Here is a 19,423-nt window from a genome sequence, read left to right on the forward strand (position 1 = left end):
GGAGCTGCACTCATCCAGGCAAGTGGAGAGTATTCCATCACACTCCTGACTTGTGCCTTGTAGATGGTGGAAAGGCTTTGTGGAGTCAGGAGGTGAGTCACTCGGCGCACAATACCCAGCCTCTGACCTGCTCTCGTAGCCACAGTATTTATATGGCTGGTCCAGTTCAGTTTCTGGTCAATGGTGACCCCCAGGATGTTGATGGTGGGGGATTCGGCGATGGTAATGCCGTTGAATGTCAAGGGGAGGTGGTTCGACTCTTTCTTGTTGGACATGGCCTTTGCCTGGCACTTATCTGGCGCGAATGTTACTTGCCACTTATGAGCCCAAGCCTGGATGTTGTCCAGCTCTTGCTGCATGCAAGCTCGGACTGCTTCATTATCTGAGGGGTTGCGAATGGAACTGAACACTGTGCAGTCATCAGCGAATATCCCCATTTCTGACCTTATGATGGAGCGAAGGTCATTGATGAAGCAGCTGAAGATGGTTGGGCCTAGGACACTGCCCTGAGGAACTCCTGCAGCAATGCCCTGGGGCTGAGATGATTGGCCTACAACAACCACTACCATCTTCCTTTGTGCTAGGTATGACTCCGGCCACTGGAGAGTTTTCCCCCTGATTCCCATTGACTTCAATTTAAGTAGGGCTCCTTGGTGCCACACTCGGTCAAATGCTGCCTTGATGTCAAGGGCAGTCACTCTCACCTCACCTCTGGAATTCAACTCGTTTGTCCATGTTTGGACCAAGGCTGCAATGAGGTCTGGAGCCGAGTGGTCCTGGCGGAACCCAAACTGAGCATCGGTGAGCAGTTTATTGGTGAGTATGTGCCGCTTGATAGCACTGTCGACGACACCTTCCATCACTTTGCTGATGATTGAGATTAGACTGATGGGGCGGTAATTGGCCGGATTGGATTTGTCCTGCTTTTTGAGGACAGGACATACCTGGGCAATTTTCCACATTGTCGGGTAGATGCCAGTGTTGTAGCTGTACTGGAACAGCTTGGCTGGAGGCGCAGCTAGTTCTGGAGCACAAGTCTTCAGCACTAAAGCTGGGATGTTTTCGGGACCCATCGCCTTTGCTGTATCCAGTGCACTCAGCCGTTTCTTGATATCACGTGGAGTGAATCGAATTGGCCGAAGACTGGCTTCTGTGATGGTGGGGATATCGGGAGGAGGCTGAGATGGATCATCCACTCGGCACTTCTGGCTGAAGATGGTTGCAAACGCTTCAGCCTTGTCATTTGCACTCACGTGCTGGACTCCGCCATCATTGAGAATGGGGATGTTTGCAGAGCCTCCTCCTCCCGTTAGTTGTTTAATTGTCCACCACCATTCACGACTAGATGTGGCAGGACTGCAGAGCTTTGATCTGATTCGTTGGTTGTGGAATCGCTTAGCTCTGTCTATGGCATGTTGCTTCCGCTGTTTAGCATGCATGTAGTCCTGAGTTGTTGCTTCATCAGGTTGGCACATCATTTTTAGGTACGCCTGCTGCTGCTGCTGGCATGCTCTTCCTGACTCCGACAGTGCAGCGCTCCCTCATTACTGACCCTCTGACAGTGCAGCACTCCCTCGGTACTGACCCTCCGACAGTGCAGCACTCCCTCAGTACTGACCCTCTGACAGTGCAGCACTCCCACAGTACTGACCCTCCGACAGTGCAGCGCTCCCTCAACACTGACCCTCCGACAGTGCAGCACTCCCTCAGCACTGACCCTCCGACAGTGCAGCACGCCCTCAGTACTGACCCCCAACAGTGCAGCACTCCCTCAGAAATGACCGCCCGAACCCCTTTACCTGCATGGCGTTGTTCCACAAATGGCCCACACTGGCGAAACAGCCCGACTCCAGACGGTATTTCAGGAAGAATCTGGTTGACTGGCGAAGGACGGAATCATCGATGAAGATAAACGTCCGAGCCTGGAGGAAGGATTTCAGCACAAAGGCTGTCAGCCTGAGTGAGAAAGAGAGAGAGAGTGAGGGAGTGAGGGTGAGAGAGAGATTGAGTGAGAGAGAGTGAGAGAGAGTGAGAGAGAGTGAGAGAGAGTGAGAGAGAGAGGGAGAGAGAGTATGAGAGAGTATGAGAGAGAGGGAGGTGCGGAGTGTGTCAGAGAGAGGGGTGCAAGGAAGTAACACGTAGGCGGTGCAACTATCTACTTCTCCCTCTCTCTCTCACTCCATCTCTCTCACTCCCTCTCTCTATCTCTCTCCGTTCCCTACTTCTGTCTCTCCCTCCCTCTCTCTGTCTTTCTACCCCCCTCTCTCCCCTCTCTTCCCCTCTCTCCGCCTCTCTCTCTTGCCCTTTCCCCTCTCTTCCTCATTCTCTCTTTCTCCCCTCTCTCTTCCTCGCCCTCTCTCTCTTTCTCTCCCATCTCTCCCCTCTTTCTCTCTGTATCTTGCTCACTCTCACTCGCCCTCTTTGTCTCTCTCTCTCTATGTCTATGTCTGTCTCTCTGTCTCTGTGTCGCGATGTCTTTCTCTCTCTGTGTTTCTGTCTCTCTCTGTCTCTGTTTGCCTTCTCGCTCTCTCCCTCTGTCTTTCCGATTCTTCATCTCCCTCTCTGTCTCTCTCTCTCCCGTTCTCCCTTTCTCTCTTTGTCTTTCTGCCTATGTCACTCTCGCCCACCCCTCTGTTTCACTCTCTCTCTCCCTGTCCCACACTTTCTCCCTCCCAATCTCTCGGTCTCCGTCTCTCACTCTCTCCATCTGTCTCTTCCTCTTGTGTCTCACTTTGTCTCTCTTCCTCTCTTTCTCTATCTCTCAGTCTCTCTCTGTTTCTCTCTATCTCTGTGTTCCTCTCTCTTCTGTTTCTCTCGCTGTCTGTTTCTCTCGCTCTCTGTTTCTCTCGCTCTCTGTGTCTCGCTCTCTGTGTCCCTCTTTCTATCTCGCGCCCTCCACCTCTCTGTCTTTCTTCCGCTTCCTCTCCTTCTCCCTCTCTCCCTCTTCCTCTCTCCCTCGCTTCCTCGCTCTCTCCATCTCTTCCTCTCCTTCTCTTTCTACCTGTCTTCATCACCTTCTCCCTCTCTGTCTCTGTCTGTCTGGCTCCCTCTCTCCCCGTCTCGCTCCCTCTCTCCCTGTCTCTTTCCATGACTCACACACTCTCTACTTCTCTGACTTTCCCTCTCTCTCACTCTCTCTCCCTCTGCCTCTCCTTCTCAGTCTCTCTCTCTCTGTCACCTTCTCTCTCCCCTCTCCTGCTCTCCTTCCTTGTAGCTCTCTCCCTCCCTCTCCCTCTATCCTTCTCTGCCTCTCTCCCTCTCTCCCTGTCTCACTCCCTCTCTCCCTGTCTCACTCACTCTCTCCCTGTCTCACTCCCTCTCTCCTTCTCTGCCTCTCCCTCTCTCTCCCCTTCTCTCCTTCTCAGTCTCTCTTTCCCTCTGTCTCTCCCTCTCTCCCTCCCTCCGTCCCTGTCCCTCTCGTCTCCCTCCTCTCTCTCTCCCTCCCTCCTCACTCTCTCTCTGTCTCCCTCCCTGTCCCCCCTTCTCTGTCTGTAAGTCTCTCTGTCTGTTTGTCTCTCTTTTTCCCTCTCTCTCTCTGTCACTCTCCTCTCTCTCTGTCTCTATTCTCTCTCTGTCTTTCCCCTCTCTGTCTCCCTCTCTGAAGCTCTTCTCCACCTCTCTCTGTCTCTCCCCTCTCTGCCTCTCACTAATCTCTGTCCACCTCTCTCTGTCTCCCCCTCTCTCCTCTCTCCTCTCTCCTCTCTCTCTCTGCCTCTCTCCTCTCTCTCTTTCTGTCTCTCTCCTCTCTCTCTCTCAATCTCTCCCTCTCTCTCTCAATTTCTCTCTCCCTCCCTCTCTCTCTCTCCCCTCTGTCTCTATTTCCCTCTCTCCCCCCTCTCTCTCTCTATCCACTCTCTATCTCTCCACTCTCTCTCTCACAATATAACTCTCTTACCCAATACACACTTTCCCATTCATAGGACAGGTTCAGGAGCAGGGACCCAGGAAAATTAACGCGCTCCCGAACCATGGGGTCACTGAGGACAATTGTGGACACCCCCGGGGAGATTAGCTAACACAGTATAGGCCGGAGACGGAGCCTGGGCCTTGCCTGCTCTGTATGTGTGTGTTGTGTGTGTGTGTGTGTGTTTGGGGGTGGAGGTCGCAGCACAGGCCGGGGACAGAGCCTGGACCTTGCCTGCTGTGTGTGTGTGTTGGGGGGTGGTGGGGTGGTAGTCTCACTACAGGCCGGGGACGTAGCCTGGGCCTTGCCTGCTGTCTGTGTGTGTGTTGGGTGAGGTCGCAGCACAGGCCGCGGATGGAGACTGGGCCTTGCCTGCTGTGTATGCGTCGGGGAGTGGGGGGGGCGAGTGGTGGGGGTCTCCCTACAGGCCGAGGACAGAGCCTGGGCCTTGTCTGCTGTGTGTGTGGGGCTGAGTCCCCCAGAGGCAAGGCCGTGCCCTCTCTGTGTACTGGGGATGCCCATGGTTTGTGAGTGTGACTGGAATGGGTGGAGAAACAGATACCAAGTGTTCCCCTCGGGATCACTCTCCCCGAACGCGCTGAAGGAACCATCACTGTGTTTGAACGTCAGTTGGCGCTGGTAACCTGTGGGGGAGGAGAGAGAACGAATTAATTGTAGGTTAAAAGTGGCACAGAGAGAGAGACAGACAGACAGAGATAGAAATTCAGAGCGAGAAAGAGAGAGAGACAAAGAGAGAGAGACAAAGAGAGAGAGAGATAGAGAGAGAGAGGGATACAGAGAGAGAATGAGAGAGAAAGAGATACAGAGAGAGAGAGAGACCCGGATAGAGACACAGAGAGAGAGAGACAGAGATAGAGGCACACCGAGAAAAAGAGACCGAGATAGAGAGAAAGAAAGACAGAGATAGAGACACAGATAGAAATAGAGACAGATATAGGGGCACAGAGAGAGAAAAAGACAAAGAGATAGAAACACAGAGCGAAAGAGAGACAGAGATAGAGACATCAAAGAGAAAGAGAGACAGAGATGCAGACACAGAGAGAGAAAGAGAGACAGAAATAGAGGCACAGAGAGAGAAAGGGAGACAGAGATAGAGAGACAGAGAGAGAGATAGACTGAGATAGAGATGCAGGGAGAAAGAGAGACAGAGATAGAGACACGCAGAGAGAAATAGAGACAGAGGTGGAGACACAGAGGGAAAGAGAGACAGAGAAATAAACAATGGGAGAGAGACAGAAAGAAACAGAGAGAAAAAGAGAGACAAAGAGAGAAAGGGAGACATAGATAGAGACACAGAAATAGAGAACGAGAGACAGAGAGACAGAGAGAGAGAGAAATATAGATAATGAAGAGACATGGAGAGAGCCAGAGACAGAGGCAGATAGAGAGAGAATGAGGGACAGAGATAGAGACAGAGAGAGAGGCACAGAGAGGGATACAGAGATAGAGACGGAGAGAGAGAGAGAGACAGAGAGAGAGAGCGATAGCCAGACAGAGAGAGAAAGAGAGACAGAGATAGAGACTCAGAGAGAGTCATGTCACTGAGCGGCTACAGGGCATTCTCAAGGGGGAGGGTGAGCAGGCAGAGGTCGTGGTCCACATTGGGACCAACGAGATAGGTAGGAAAGGAGATGAGGTCCTGCATCAAGAATTTAGGGAGCTAGGTAGCAGATTAAAGAGCAGGACCTCAAAGGTTGTAATCTCTGGATTACTCCCAGTGCCACGGGCTAGTGAGTATAGAAATAGGAGGATAGAACAGATGAATGCGTGGCTAAAGAGTTGGTGCAGGAGGGATGGTTTCAGTTTCCTGGATCACTGGGCCTGCTTCTGGGGAATGTGGGACTTGTACAAGTCGGACGGGTTGCACCTGAAGCAGAGCGGGACAAATATCCTTGCGTGGAGGTTTGCTAGCACTGTTGTGGGGGGGGGGGGGGGGGAGGGGGGGTTAAACTAACTTGGCAGGGGGATGGGATACAGAGTGGAGCTACAATAGGGGGTGATGTGCAGCCAAATATAGAGAAAAAAAGTCAGCTTGGAAGACAGGGCAAATATGTGAGGGCAAGGCTGGATGGCATCTATTTTAATGCAAGGAGTCTTGCAAATAATGTGGATGAACTGAAGGTGTTGATAAACACATGGGAGTATGATATTGTTGCTGTCACAGAGACATGGTTGAGGGAGGGGCAAGACTGGCAGCTCAATATTCCGGGGTACAGAATCTTCAGGCGAGACAGAGGGGGAGGTATAAGAGGAGGGGGGGTCGCAATATTAATTAAAGAATCAATTACTGCCATAAGGAGGGATGATATATTAGCAGGTTCCTCTAATGAGGCCATATGGGTGGAGCTTAAAAACAAAAAGGGGGCAAGCACTTTGATGGGAGTGTACTACAGGCCCCCAAACAGTCAGGGGGAGATAGAGGAACAGATATGCAGGCAAATCTCAGAAAATTGTGCAAATAATAGGGTAATAATAGTGGGGGATTTCAACTTCCCCAATATTAGCTGGGATACTCAAAGTGTAAAAGGCTTAGAGGGTACAAAATTCTTAACGTGCATCCAGGAGAGCTTTTTGAGCCAGCATGCAGAAAGTCCTACAAGAGAGGGGGCGGTACTGGACCTAATTCTAGGGAATGTGGCCTGCCAAGTGGAAGAAGTGCTAGTAGGTGAGCACTTTGGTGACAGTGACCATAATTCGGTGAGATTTAAGGTGGTCATGGAAAAGGACAGGGAGGGGCCGGAAATAAAGGTTCTAAATTGGGGGAAGGCCGATTTTAATAGGATAAGGCAGGATCTGGCCAAAATGGACTGGGATCAGCTGCTTGTAGGAAAATCCGCATCGGAGCAATGGGAGTCTTTCAGAAGGGAGATTGAGACCATACAATGGCAACATGTTCCCGTAAAGGTCAAGGGTGGTTCCAAGAACTCCAGGGAACCTTGGATGTCAGGGGATAAACGAGAATGGATTAGGAAAAAAAGGAGGGCTTTTGGCAGATACAAAAGGCTAAAGACGGAGGAAGGCCTAGAGGAGTACAAAAAGTGCAGGGGGTTACTTAAAAAAGTTATTAGGAGATCAAGGAGGGGCCATGAAATAACACTGGCGAGCAAAATAAAGGAAAATCCTAAGATGTTTTATAAGTATATTAAGGGTAAGAGGATGACTAGGGAAAAAATAGGGCCCATTCGGGACAAAAATGGCAATCTGTGTGTGGAGCCGGCAGATGTAGGAGGGGTTCTAAATGATTTTTTTGTATCTGTTTTCACTATGGAGAAGGACGATGTAGACATAGAAATACGGCAGGGGGACTGTGATATACTGGAACATATTAACATCGAGCGGGAGGAGGTATTGGCGGTTTTCGCAGGCCTAAAAATGAATAAATCCCCAGGCCCGGACGAAATGTATCCCAGGCTACTGTGTGAGGCAAAGGAGGAGATTGCGGGGGCTCTGACACATATATTCAGAACCTCTCTGGCCACAGGGGATGTGCCAGAGGACTGGAGAACCGCTAATGTAATACCATTATTCAAGAAGGGGAGTAGGGAAAAACCGGGGAACTACAGGCCAGTGAGCCCAACATCAGTGGCAGGAAAATTATTGGAAAAAATTCTGAAGGACAAAATTCGTCTCCACTTGGAGAAGCAGGGATTAATCAGGAATAGTCAACATGGCTTTGTCAAGGCAAGATCATGTCTGACTAATTTGATTGAATTTTTTGAGGGGGTGACGAGGCGTGTGGATGAGGGTAACGCAGTGGATGTGGTATACATGGATTTCAGTAAGGCCTTCGATAAAGTCCGCCACAGGAGACTGGTCAAGAAGGTACGAGCCCATGCAATCCAGGGTGCCTTGGCACTTTGGATACAAAACTGGCTTCGTGGCAGAAGGCAGAGGGTGATGGTCGAAGGTTGTTTTTGTGACTGGAAGCCTGTGGCCAGTGGGGTACCACAGGGATCGGTGCTGGGTCCCTTGCTGTTTGTGGTCTACATTAATGACTTGGATATGAATGTAAAAGGTATGATCAGTAAGTTCGCTGATGATACAAAAATTGGTAGGGTGGTAAATAGCGAGGAGGATAGCCTCAGTCTGCAGGACGATATAGATGGGTTGGTCAGATGGGCGGATCAGTGGCAAATGGAACTTAACCCGGAAAACTGCGAGGTGATGCACTTTGGAGGGACTAACAAGGCAAGGGAATAGACAATGAATGGGAGGACCCTAGGCAAGACAGAGGGTCAGAGGGATCTTGGTGTGCAAGTTCACAGATCCCTGAAGGCGGCGGAACAGGTAGATAAGGTGGTAAAGAAGGCATATTGGATACTTGCCTTTATTAGCCGAGGCATAGAATATAAGAGCAAGGGGGTTATGATGGAGCTGTATAAAACACTGGTTAGGCCACAGCTGGAGTACTGTGTGCAGTTCTGGTCGCCACACCACAGGAAGGATGTGATCGCTTTGGAGAGGGTGCAGAGGAGATTCACCAGGATGTTACCAGGGCTGGAGCGCTTCAGCTATGAAGAGAGACTGGGAAGATTGGGTTTGTTTTCCTTGGAGCAGAGGAGGCTGAGGGGGGACATGATTGAGGTGTACAAAATTATGAGGGGCACAGATAGGATGGATACTAAGGAGCATTTTCCCTTCGTTGAGGGTTCTATAACAAGGGGACATAGGTTCAAGTTAAAAGGCGGGAGGTTTACAGGGGATTTGAGAAATAACTTTTTCACCCAGAGGGTGGTTGGAGTCTGGAACTCACTGCCTGAAAGGGTTGTGGAGGCAGGAACCCTCACAACATTCAAGAAGCATTTGGATGAGCACTTGAAATGCCATAGCATACAAGGCTACGGACCAAATGCTGGAATATGGGATTAGATAGACAGGGCTGATGGCCGGCGCGGACACGACGGGCCGAAGGGCCTCTATCCCTGCTGTATAACTCTATGACTCTATGAATCTATGACAACAGAGAGTTAAAGAGAAACAGAGATAGAGACAGAGAGAGAGAGCAGACAGAGCGTGAAAGAGAGACATATGTAGCGACACAGAGAGAGACAACAGAGAGAGAAAGAGAGACAGAGATGGAGACACAAAGGGACTGAGAGAGACAGACAGACAGAGAGGGGAAACAGACAGACACAATGATACAGGCAAAATGATTCACACGGACAGACCCATAGTAATTCAAACACAAACAAGGCATTAGTACAGGCAGAGTGACAAAGAGAGAGAGACACACACACATACACACTCGTGTACACACTAAGATACATAAACATACTGAAACTCACACAATCTCCCACACACTCACACTGTGTGACCCACTGACCCACCCAGTCTCTATCAGAGGGAGGAACACTTCATCCTCTCCGTCTGGGGCTGGGTATGACTTCAGGTCCCCGAGTACGAGAACCTGGCAGGGAGCTAACCCACATGAACCCATCGAGAGGCTCAACACCTGGGGGTGGGGATCATTTGGAGGCGGAGACTCTTGAAAGGATCGTACCTGTCTGTAGGAAGCTGATCGCCTTGGCCTGGATTTCCTCGGTGAGATGATTGGTTTGATTCAGGTACCTCTGTACATATATATTAGGGGCGAATTTCACCATATTCTGCTCCCCACATCCCGTGGGTAGTCTCAATAAACCATCGAGATTCTCCATCGCTGAACCCATGATGTCCCCTGGAGATAGGAGAGAGGGAGAGGCAATCACATGCACTTCAAAAACAGGAGATACACAATGATTGCATTCCGATTTATAGTTCGGTCAGATTGATTCAAAGACTTACAAATCCCAACGCCAACCTCAATTGCAGTCTCAATCCCAAACCCAACCACAATCTCAATCCCAATCCCACTCTCAATCCCAATCCCACTCTCAATCCCGATCCCACTCTCAATCCCAATCTCAATCTCAATCCCAATCACAAACCCAAACCCAATCTCAATCTCAATCCTAAACCCAATCCCAATCTCAATCCCCATCACAATCCTGAACCCAAGATCAACCTCAAGATCAAACCCAATCCCAATCCCAATCTGAATCCCCATCACAATCCCAAACACAAATCTCAATCCCTATCACAATCCAAAACCCAACCACAATCCCAAATCCAATCTCAATCCCAATCACAAACTAAATTCCAATCCCAAACCCAATCTCAATCCCAATACCAATCTCAAACCCAATCTCAATCTCAATCACAATCTCAATCTCAATCTCAAACCCAAACCCAATCCCAATCTCAAACCCGAACCCAATCCCATTCTCAATCCCAATCTCAATCTCATTCCGAATCCCAAACCCAATCTCAATCTCAATCCAAATCTCAATCTCAAACCCAAACCCAATCCCAATCTCAATCTCAAACTCAATCCCAATCTCAATCCCAATCTCAATCTCAATCTCAAACCCAAACCCAATCCCAATCTCAATCCCAATCTCAATCTCAATCTCAATCTCAAATCCAAACCCAATCCCAATCTCAAACCCAAACCCAATCTCAATCTCAAACTCAAACCCAATTTCAATCTCAATCCCAATCTCAATCTCAATCCCAATCTCAATCTCAAACTCAATCCCAATCTCAATCCCAATCTCAATCTCAAACCCAAACCCAAACCCAATTGCCATCTCAATCTCAAACTCAATCCCAATCTCAATCTCAATCTCAAACTCAATCCCAATCCCAATCTCAATCCCAATCCCAATCTCAATCTCAATCCCAAACTCAATCCCAAACTCAATCCCAAACTCAATCTGAATCCCAACCACAATATCAATCCCAATCTCAATCTCAACACCAAACTCAATATCAATCCCAACCACAATGGCAATCCCAATCTCAATCTCAATCCCAATCCCAATCTCAACCCCAATCTCAAGCTCAAACCCAATGCCAATCCCAATCTCAATCCCCATCACCATCCCAAACCCAATCCCAATCCCAATATCAATCCTCATCACAATCCCAAACACAATCCCAAACACAAACACAAACTCAATTGCTATCACAATCCCAAATCCAACCACAACCTCAATGGGGGTACGGTAGCATAGTGGTTATTTTACTGGACTGGAAATCCAGAGGCCTGGACAAATAATCCGGAGTCATGAGTTCAAATCCCACCACGGCAGCTGGGGAATTTAAATTCAATTAATTAAATAAAATCTGGAATTAAAGTACTAGTATCAGTAATGGTGGCCATGAAACTACTGGAATATCATAAGAACCCATCTGGTTCACTAAAGTCCTTTAGGGAAGGACATTACCTGGTCTGGCCTATATGTGACTCCAGACTCACAGCAATGTGGTTGATTCTTAATTGCCCTCTGAAATGGCCGACCCAGCCACACAGTTGTAAAATATCGCTTAAAAAAGTAATAATAAGACTAAAACCTGACGGACCACCCAGCATCGGACCACGAGGCACCGGCACTGTGGGAGAACCTTCACCACACAGACTGCAGCGGTTCAAGAAGGTGGCTCTCCATCACCTTCTCAAGGGCAATTAGGGATGGGCAATAAATGATGGCCTTGCCAGCGACGCCCTCATCCCATGAACGAATTATAAAAAAAATCCCAATCTGAATCCCAATGCTAAACCGAATAACAAACCTAATTTAAATCTCAATCCCAGACCTAACAACAATCTCAATCTCAATCCCAATCCAAAGCCCAAACCCAATCCACATCACAATCCGAAACCCTACCACAATTTGAATCTGAGCACCAAAACCAATCTCGATCCAAAACCCAATCCCAACCCTATTCTCAATCCTAAACTCAGATCCAATCTCAATCTCAATCACGAAACACAACCCCAATCACAATCCAAAACCCAATCTCGATCCCAATTACAACACCCAAGCACAACGCTAAACACAATTCAAATCACAACCCCAAATCTCAATCTCAAACCCAATCCCAATCTCGGTCCCAAACCCAATCTGGATCCCAATTACAATCCCCACACCCAACGCTAAACACAACTCAAATAACGACCCCAAATCTCAACCCCAACTATAAACACAATCTCAAATCCAAACGTAACTACAAACACAATCCCAATCACAATACCGAAACCCACCCTAACACAACCGCAATCTCAATCCCCCAAAACACAACCCAATCTCAATCCCCAAAATACAACCCAATCTCAATCTCAATCCCCAAAACACAACCCAATCTCAATCTCAATCCCCAAAAACACAACCCAATCTCAATCTCAATCCCCAAAACACAACCCAATCTCAATCCCCAAAACACAATCCCAATCTCAATCTCAATCCCCAAAAACACAACCCAATCTCAATCCCCAAAATACAACCCAATCTCAATCTCAATCCCCAAAACACAACCCAATCTCAATCTCAATCCCCAAAAACACAACCCAATCTCAATCTCAATCCCCAAAACACAACCCAATCTCAATCCCCAAAACACAACCCAATCTCAATCCCCCAAACACAATCCCAATCTCAATCCCCAAAACACAACCCAATCTCAATCCCCAAAATACAACCCAATCTCAATCACAATCCCCAAAACACAATCCCAATCTCAATCCCCAAAACACAACCCAATCAAAATCCCCAAAATACAACCCAATCTCAATCTCAATCCCCAAAACACAACCCAATCTCAATCCCCAAAACACAACCCAATCTCAATCTCAATCCGCAAAACACAATCCCAATCTCAATCCCCAAAACACAACCCAATCTCAATCCCTAAAACACAACCCAATCTCAATCCCCAAAACAAAACCCAATCTCAATCCCAAAGCACAACCGATCTCATACCCAGAAAACACAACCCAATCTCAATCCCCAAAACAAAACCCAATCTCAATCCCAAAGCACAACCGATCTCATACCCAGAAAACACAACCCAATCTCAATCCCAAAACATAATCACAACCTCAATCCCCAAAACACAACCCCAATATCAATCACAAAAACATAACCCAATCTTAATCCCCAAACACAACTCCAATTTCAATCCCCAATACACAACCTCAATCTCAATCCCCAAAAAACAATCCCAAACTCAATCCCCATTACAGAACCTCAATCTCAATTCCCAAAACACAATCCCAATCTCAATCGCCAAAACACAGCCCCAATATCAATCACAAAAACATAACCCAATCTCAATCCCCAAACACAAATCCAATCTCAATCGCCAAAACACAACACTAATCTCAATCCCCAAACGCAACCTCAATCTCAATCCCTTAAAAACAGCCCCAATCTCAATCCCAAAACATAGCGTCAATTTCAATCCTGAAACAAAATCTAAATGTCAATACCAAAATACAATCGCAATCATAATCCCAAAAACACAACTCCAACCTCAATCCTCAAAATACAATCCCAATCCCCAAAACACAATCCCAATTCCCAAAACTAAACCCGAATTTCAATCAAAAATTACAACTAGAAATTCAATCCCAAAAGATACCCCAATATCAATTTTGAAAATACCTTGAACACAATCCCCAAAGGCACAATCTCAATCCCAATAAAAATAAACAAACCTGTATCTGTAAACAGAAACCCAATCTTTATCTGTGTAACTCAACCCATCACAATCCCCAAAACACAACAACAAACTGACCACCAAAACACAACGCCAACCTCAATCCTCAAAACACAACGTCAATGTCAATCCCGAAAATAAATCCTCAATTCCAATCCCACAACACAACCCCCAAAAGATAACGCAAATCTCAATCCCAAAAAGCAACCCCAATCTCAATCACCAAAACACAACTCCAATTTCAATCAGCAAAATGCAACCACAACCTCAATCCACAAAAAACAACTCCAATCTCATTCCCAAAACATAATCCCAATCCCCCAAAACACAATCCCAATCTCAATACCAAAAACAAAATCCAAATCTCAGTCCCCAAAATACAAGTCCAATCGCAATCATCAAAACACAACATCATTCTTAATTCCTGAACACAATCTCAACCTTAAACGCAAAACACAATCCCAATCTCAATCACCAAAACAAAATCCCAATCTGAATAGCAAAAAGCACAATTCCAATCTCAATCCTCAAAAACGCAATCACAATCTCAATCCCAAAAACACAATCTTAAACTGAATCCCCAAAAACACAATCCCAATCTCAATCACCAAAACAAAATCACAATCTAAATAACAAAAAACACAATTCCAATCTCAATCCCTAAAAACACAATCCTAAACTGAATCCCCAAAACAACAATCCCAATCTCAATCCACAAAAACACAATCACAATGTCAATCCCCAAAACAAAATCCCAATCTCAATTCTTAAACACAAAAGCAATCTTAATTTCCAAAAACACAATCCCAATCTCAATCAGCAAGACAAAATCCCAATCTAAATAAACAAAAACACAATTCCAATCTCAATCCTCCAAAACACAATACTAAACTAAATCCCCCAAAACACAATCCCAATCTCAATCCCCCAAAACACAATCACAATTTCAATCCCAAAAACAAAGTCCCAATCTCAATCTTTAAACACAACAGCAATCTCAATCCCCCCAAACAAAATCACAATCACAATCCCCAAAAACACAATCCTAATCTCAAACCCAAAACAAAATGGAAATTTCAATCCCAAAGCCCATTGCCATTCTCAATTCCGAAAACACAACCCCAATCTCAATCCCCAAAACACAATCCCAATCTCAATCCCCGAAAACACAATCCCAATCACAATCCCCAAAAACACAATCCTAAACTGAATCCTCCAAAACACAATCACTATCACAATGCCCAAAACAAAACCCCAATCTCAATCCCTCAAAACACAATCACAATCTCAATCGCAAAAAGAGAATCCCAATCTCAATCTCCAAACCCAATGCCATTCTCAAACCCCAAAACAAAATCCCAATCTCATTCCCAAAAACACAATCCCAATCTCAATCATCAAAAACACAATCCTAAACTGAATCCCCCCCAAAAAATCCCAGTCTCAATCCCCAAAAACACAATCACAATCTCAATCCCCAAAATAAAATCCAAATCTCAATTCTTAAAAAAAAGCAATCTTCATTCCCAAAAACACAATCCCAATCTCAATCCCAAAACAAAATCCCAATCTCAATCCCCAGAATTCAATCGCAGTCTCAATCCCACAAAACACAATCCCAATCTCAATCCCCAAAAACACAATCCTAATCTCAATCCCAAAAACACATTCCCAAACACAATCACCAAAACACAATCCCAATCTCAATCCACAAAACACAATCCAAGTCTCGATCACCAAAACAAATTCCAAACTCAATCCCCAAAAACACAATCACAATCTCAATCCCAAAAATGCCATCCCAATCTCAATCCCAAAGATACAATCCCAATCTCATTCCCAAAAACAGAATCCCAATCTCAATTCCCAAAACCCAATCCCAATCTCAATCCTCAAAAACGCAAATCCAATCTCAATCCTCAAAAACACAATAACAATCTCAATCCCAAAAACACAATTCCAATCTGAATCCCCAAATTACAATCCCAATCTCAATCCTCCAAAACACAATCCAAATCTCAATCCCCCAATATACAATCCAAACCTTAATCCCCCAAAATACGATCCCAATCTCAATCCCAAAACCAAATCCCAAATTAAATTCCTAAACACAATCCCAATCCCCAAAATACAATCCAAGTCTCAATCACCAAAACAAATTCCAATCTCAATCCCCATAAACACAATCCCCATCTCAATCCCAAAAAACGCAATCCCAATCTCAATCCCAAAAGTCATTTCCAATCCCAATCATCAAAACACAATCCCAATCTCAAACGCACAAAATACATTCACAATCTCAATCCCCCAAAAGACACATCTAATCTCAATCCCCAAAAACACAATCCCAAAACACAATCCTAATCTCAATCACCAAAACGCAATCCCAGTCTCAATCACCAAAAAAAATCCCAAACTCAATCCCCAAAAACACAATCCCAATCTCTATCACAAAAACACAGTCTCAAATCTCAATCCCAAAAACACAATCTCAAATCTCAATCCCAAAAACACAATCCCAATCTCAATCACCAAGAAAACAATCCCAATCTCGACCACAAAAACACAATCTCAAATCTCAATCCCCAAAACACAATCTCAATCCCAAAAACACAATCCCAATCTCAATCCCACAAAACACAATCCCAATCTCAGTCCCAAAAACAAAATCCCAATCTCACTCCCCAAAACACAATCCCAATCTCAATCACTAAAAACACAATTCCAATCTCTATCTCGAAAACAAAATCTCAATCTAAATCCCGAAAAACACTAAACCCAATCTCAACCCGAAAAAAACACAATCCCAGTCTCATTCACCAAAAACACAATTCCAATCTCAATCCCAAAAACACATTCCCAATCTCAAGCCCCCCAAAAATGCCAAACTCAATCACTAAGGAAACAATCGCAATCTCTACCACAAAAACACAATCTCAAATCTCAATCCCAAAAACAAAATCCCAATCTCAATCTAAAAAACACAATCCCAATCTCAATCCCACAAAACACAATCCCAATCTCAATCACTATAAACACAATCCCAATCTCTATCTCGAAAACAAAATCTCAATCTAAATCCCCAAAAACACAATCCTAATCTCAATCACCAAAAACTAAATCCCAATCTCAATCCCCCAAAATTAAATCCCAAACTCACTCCCCCAAAACAGAAACACAATCTCAATCCAAAAATCAACATCCCAAACTTAATCACCAAAAACACAATCCCAATCTCAATCCCCAGAAACACAATCCCAATCACAATCCCGTAAATAAAATCCCAATCACAATCACCAAAAGGACAATCCCAATTTCAATTCGAAAACACAATCCCAATCTTAATACACAAAAACATACTCCCAATCTCAATCACCAAAACACAATCCCAATCTCGATCACTAAAAACACAATCCCAATCTCAATCCCCACAAAACAATCCCAATCTCAATTCAAAAACACAATCTCAATCTGAATCTCAATCAGCAAAAACACAATCCCAATCTCAAACCCACAAAACACAATCTCAATCTCAATCCCCAAAAACACAATTCGAATCTCTTTCACAAAAAATACTAACTAAATCTCAATCCCCATTACAGAATTCCAATCTCAATACCCAGAAACACAATCCCAATCTCAATCCACAAAAACACTATTCCAATATCAATCCCCCAAAACAAAATCCCAAACTCAATCCCAAAAGGCAATCAACTTTAATCCCCAAACACACAATCGCAATTTCAATCCTCAAAAATAAAATCCCAATCTCAATCCACTAAAACACAATCCCAATCTCAATCCCAAAAAGACAATCCCAATCTGAATGCGAAAAACACAATTCAAGTCTTAATCGCCAAAAAACAATCCCAATCTAAATCCCAAAAGTACAATTCCAATCTGAATCTCCAAATCACAACCCAAATCGCAATCCCCCAAAATACAACCCCAAACTCAATCCCCCAAAACACAATCAAAATCTCAATCCCAAAACAAAATCCCAATTTCAATCCCAAAACACAATCCCAATCTCAATCAAAACACAATCCCAATATCAATCCCCAAAACACAATCCAAGCCTCAATCGCCAAAACAAATTACAATCTCAATCACCATAAACACAATCCCAATATCAATCCCAAAAAACACAATGCCAATCTCAATCCCAAAAACACTTTACCAATCTCAATCACCAAAACACTTTCTCAATCTCAATCCCCAAAAACACAATTCGAATCTCATTCACTGAAAATACGAACTAAATCTCAATCCCCATAACAGAATTTCAATTTCAACCCCAAAACACAATCCCAATCTCAATCTCAAAAAGACAATCTATCTCAATCCTCAAAAAAACAATCCCAATCTCAATCCCCTAAAACACAATCCCAATCTCAATCCCCTAAAACACAATCCCAATCTCAATTACAAAAAGACAATCCCAAAAACACAATCCCAATCTCAATAACGGTAAAAACAATCCCAATCTCAATCCCCTAAAACACAATCCCAATCTCAATAACGGAAAACACAATCCCAATCTTAATCCCAAAAATACAATCCCAATCTCAATCCCCAAAACACAATTCCAATCTCAATCACCAAATATAAAATCCCAATCTCATTCCCCAAAACACAATCCCAATCTCAATCACCAAAACACTTTCTCAATCTCAATCGGCAAAAACAAAATTCGAATCTCATTCACTAAAAATACGAACTAAATCTCAATCCCCAGAACAGAATCACGATCTCAACCCCAAAAGCACAATCCCAATCTCAATGCCCCAAAACACAATCCCAATCTCAATAACGGAAAACACAATCCCAATCTCAATCCCAAAAAGACAATCCCAATCTCAATCCTCAAAACGCAATCCCAATCTCAATCACCAGTGTTAAAATCCCAATCTCAAGCCCCAAAACATAATCCCAATCTCAATCCCCAAAAACACAACCCCAATCTAAAAAACCCAAAACACAATCCCAATCTCAATCACCAAAAACACAATCCCAATCTCAATCAATAAAAATACAATCGCAATCCCAATCCCCACGAAACAATCTCAATCTCAAAATCACAATCACAATCTCAAAGCCACAAAACACAATCACAATCTCAATGCCCGAAAGCACAACCCCAGTCTCAATCACTAGAAACACAATCCCAATCTCAATCCTCAAACACAAAATCCCAATCTCAATCCTCAAAAATACAACCCCAATCTCAATCCCCTGAAACACAATCCCAATCTCAATCCCAAAAAGAAAATACCAATCTCAATCAAAAAACACAATCCCAATCTCAATCCCAAAAACACAACCCCAATCTCAAAAACCCCAAAAAACAAAAAAGTAACGAAAGGATTGATAAAGAAAGGGAAGATAGATTATGAAAATAAATTAGATCAACATATAAAGACAGATAGCAAGGGTTTCTATAGTTACATAAAAAGAAAAAGGGTGGCTTAGGCAGACGTAGGTCCCTTAGAGGATGAGACCGGGAAATTAATGGTGGGAAATATGGAGATGGCAAAAAAGCTGAACAAATATTTTGTTTCAGTATTTACGGTAGAGAATAGTCCAGCACTGGACAAACAGGGGGCTCTAGGGGGGCGGGGGGGAGGAGCGAAATTCGATTAAAATTACTGAGGAATTGGTACTAAGTAAATTAATTGGACTCAAGGCGGATAAATCCCCTGGACCTGATGGCTTACATCCTAGGGTCTTGAGGGAAGTGGCAGTGGGGATTGCGGATGCTTTGGCAATAATTTTCCAAAATTCTTTGGACTCGGCAAAGGTCCCGGCAGATTGGAAAACTGCTCATGTAACACACTTATTTCGAAAGGGTAGTAGGCAGAAGGCTGGAAATTAGAGACCAGTTAGCCTAACATCTGTGGTGGGTAAAATTTTGGAGTCTATTATTAAGGAGACAGTAGCGGAACATCTGGATAAACA

At 44.7% G+C, this 19,423-nt stretch overlaps 1 protein-coding gene across 1 annotated transcript in view; it reads right to left on the minus strand.

The window, feature by feature from the left end:
- The window catches only part of LOC137312849 (alpha-2-macroglobulin-like), a 168,991-nt gene that overhangs the window by 53,329 nt on the left and 96,239 nt on the right, over positions 1 to 19,423 (minus strand). Inside the window, exons 24-26 of the mRNA XM_067979245.1 lie at positions 9,426 to 9,602; positions 4,467 to 4,548; positions 1,800 to 1,956 (exon numbers count right to left, since the gene is read on the minus strand). Coding sequence (XP_067835346.1) covers positions 1,800 to 1,956; positions 4,467 to 4,548; positions 9,426 to 9,602 — 416 coding nt within the window. The remainder of the gene's footprint in view (positions 1 to 1,799; positions 1,957 to 4,466; positions 4,549 to 9,425; positions 9,603 to 19,423) is intronic.

The sequence above is a fragment of the Heptranchias perlo genome, unplaced genomic scaffold, assembly GCF_035084215.1.
Source record: "Heptranchias perlo isolate sHepPer1 unplaced genomic scaffold, sHepPer1.hap1 HAP1_SCAFFOLD_44, whole genome shotgun sequence".
Taxonomy (NCBI): domain Eukaryota; kingdom Metazoa; phylum Chordata; class Chondrichthyes; order Hexanchiformes; family Hexanchidae; genus Heptranchias; species Heptranchias perlo.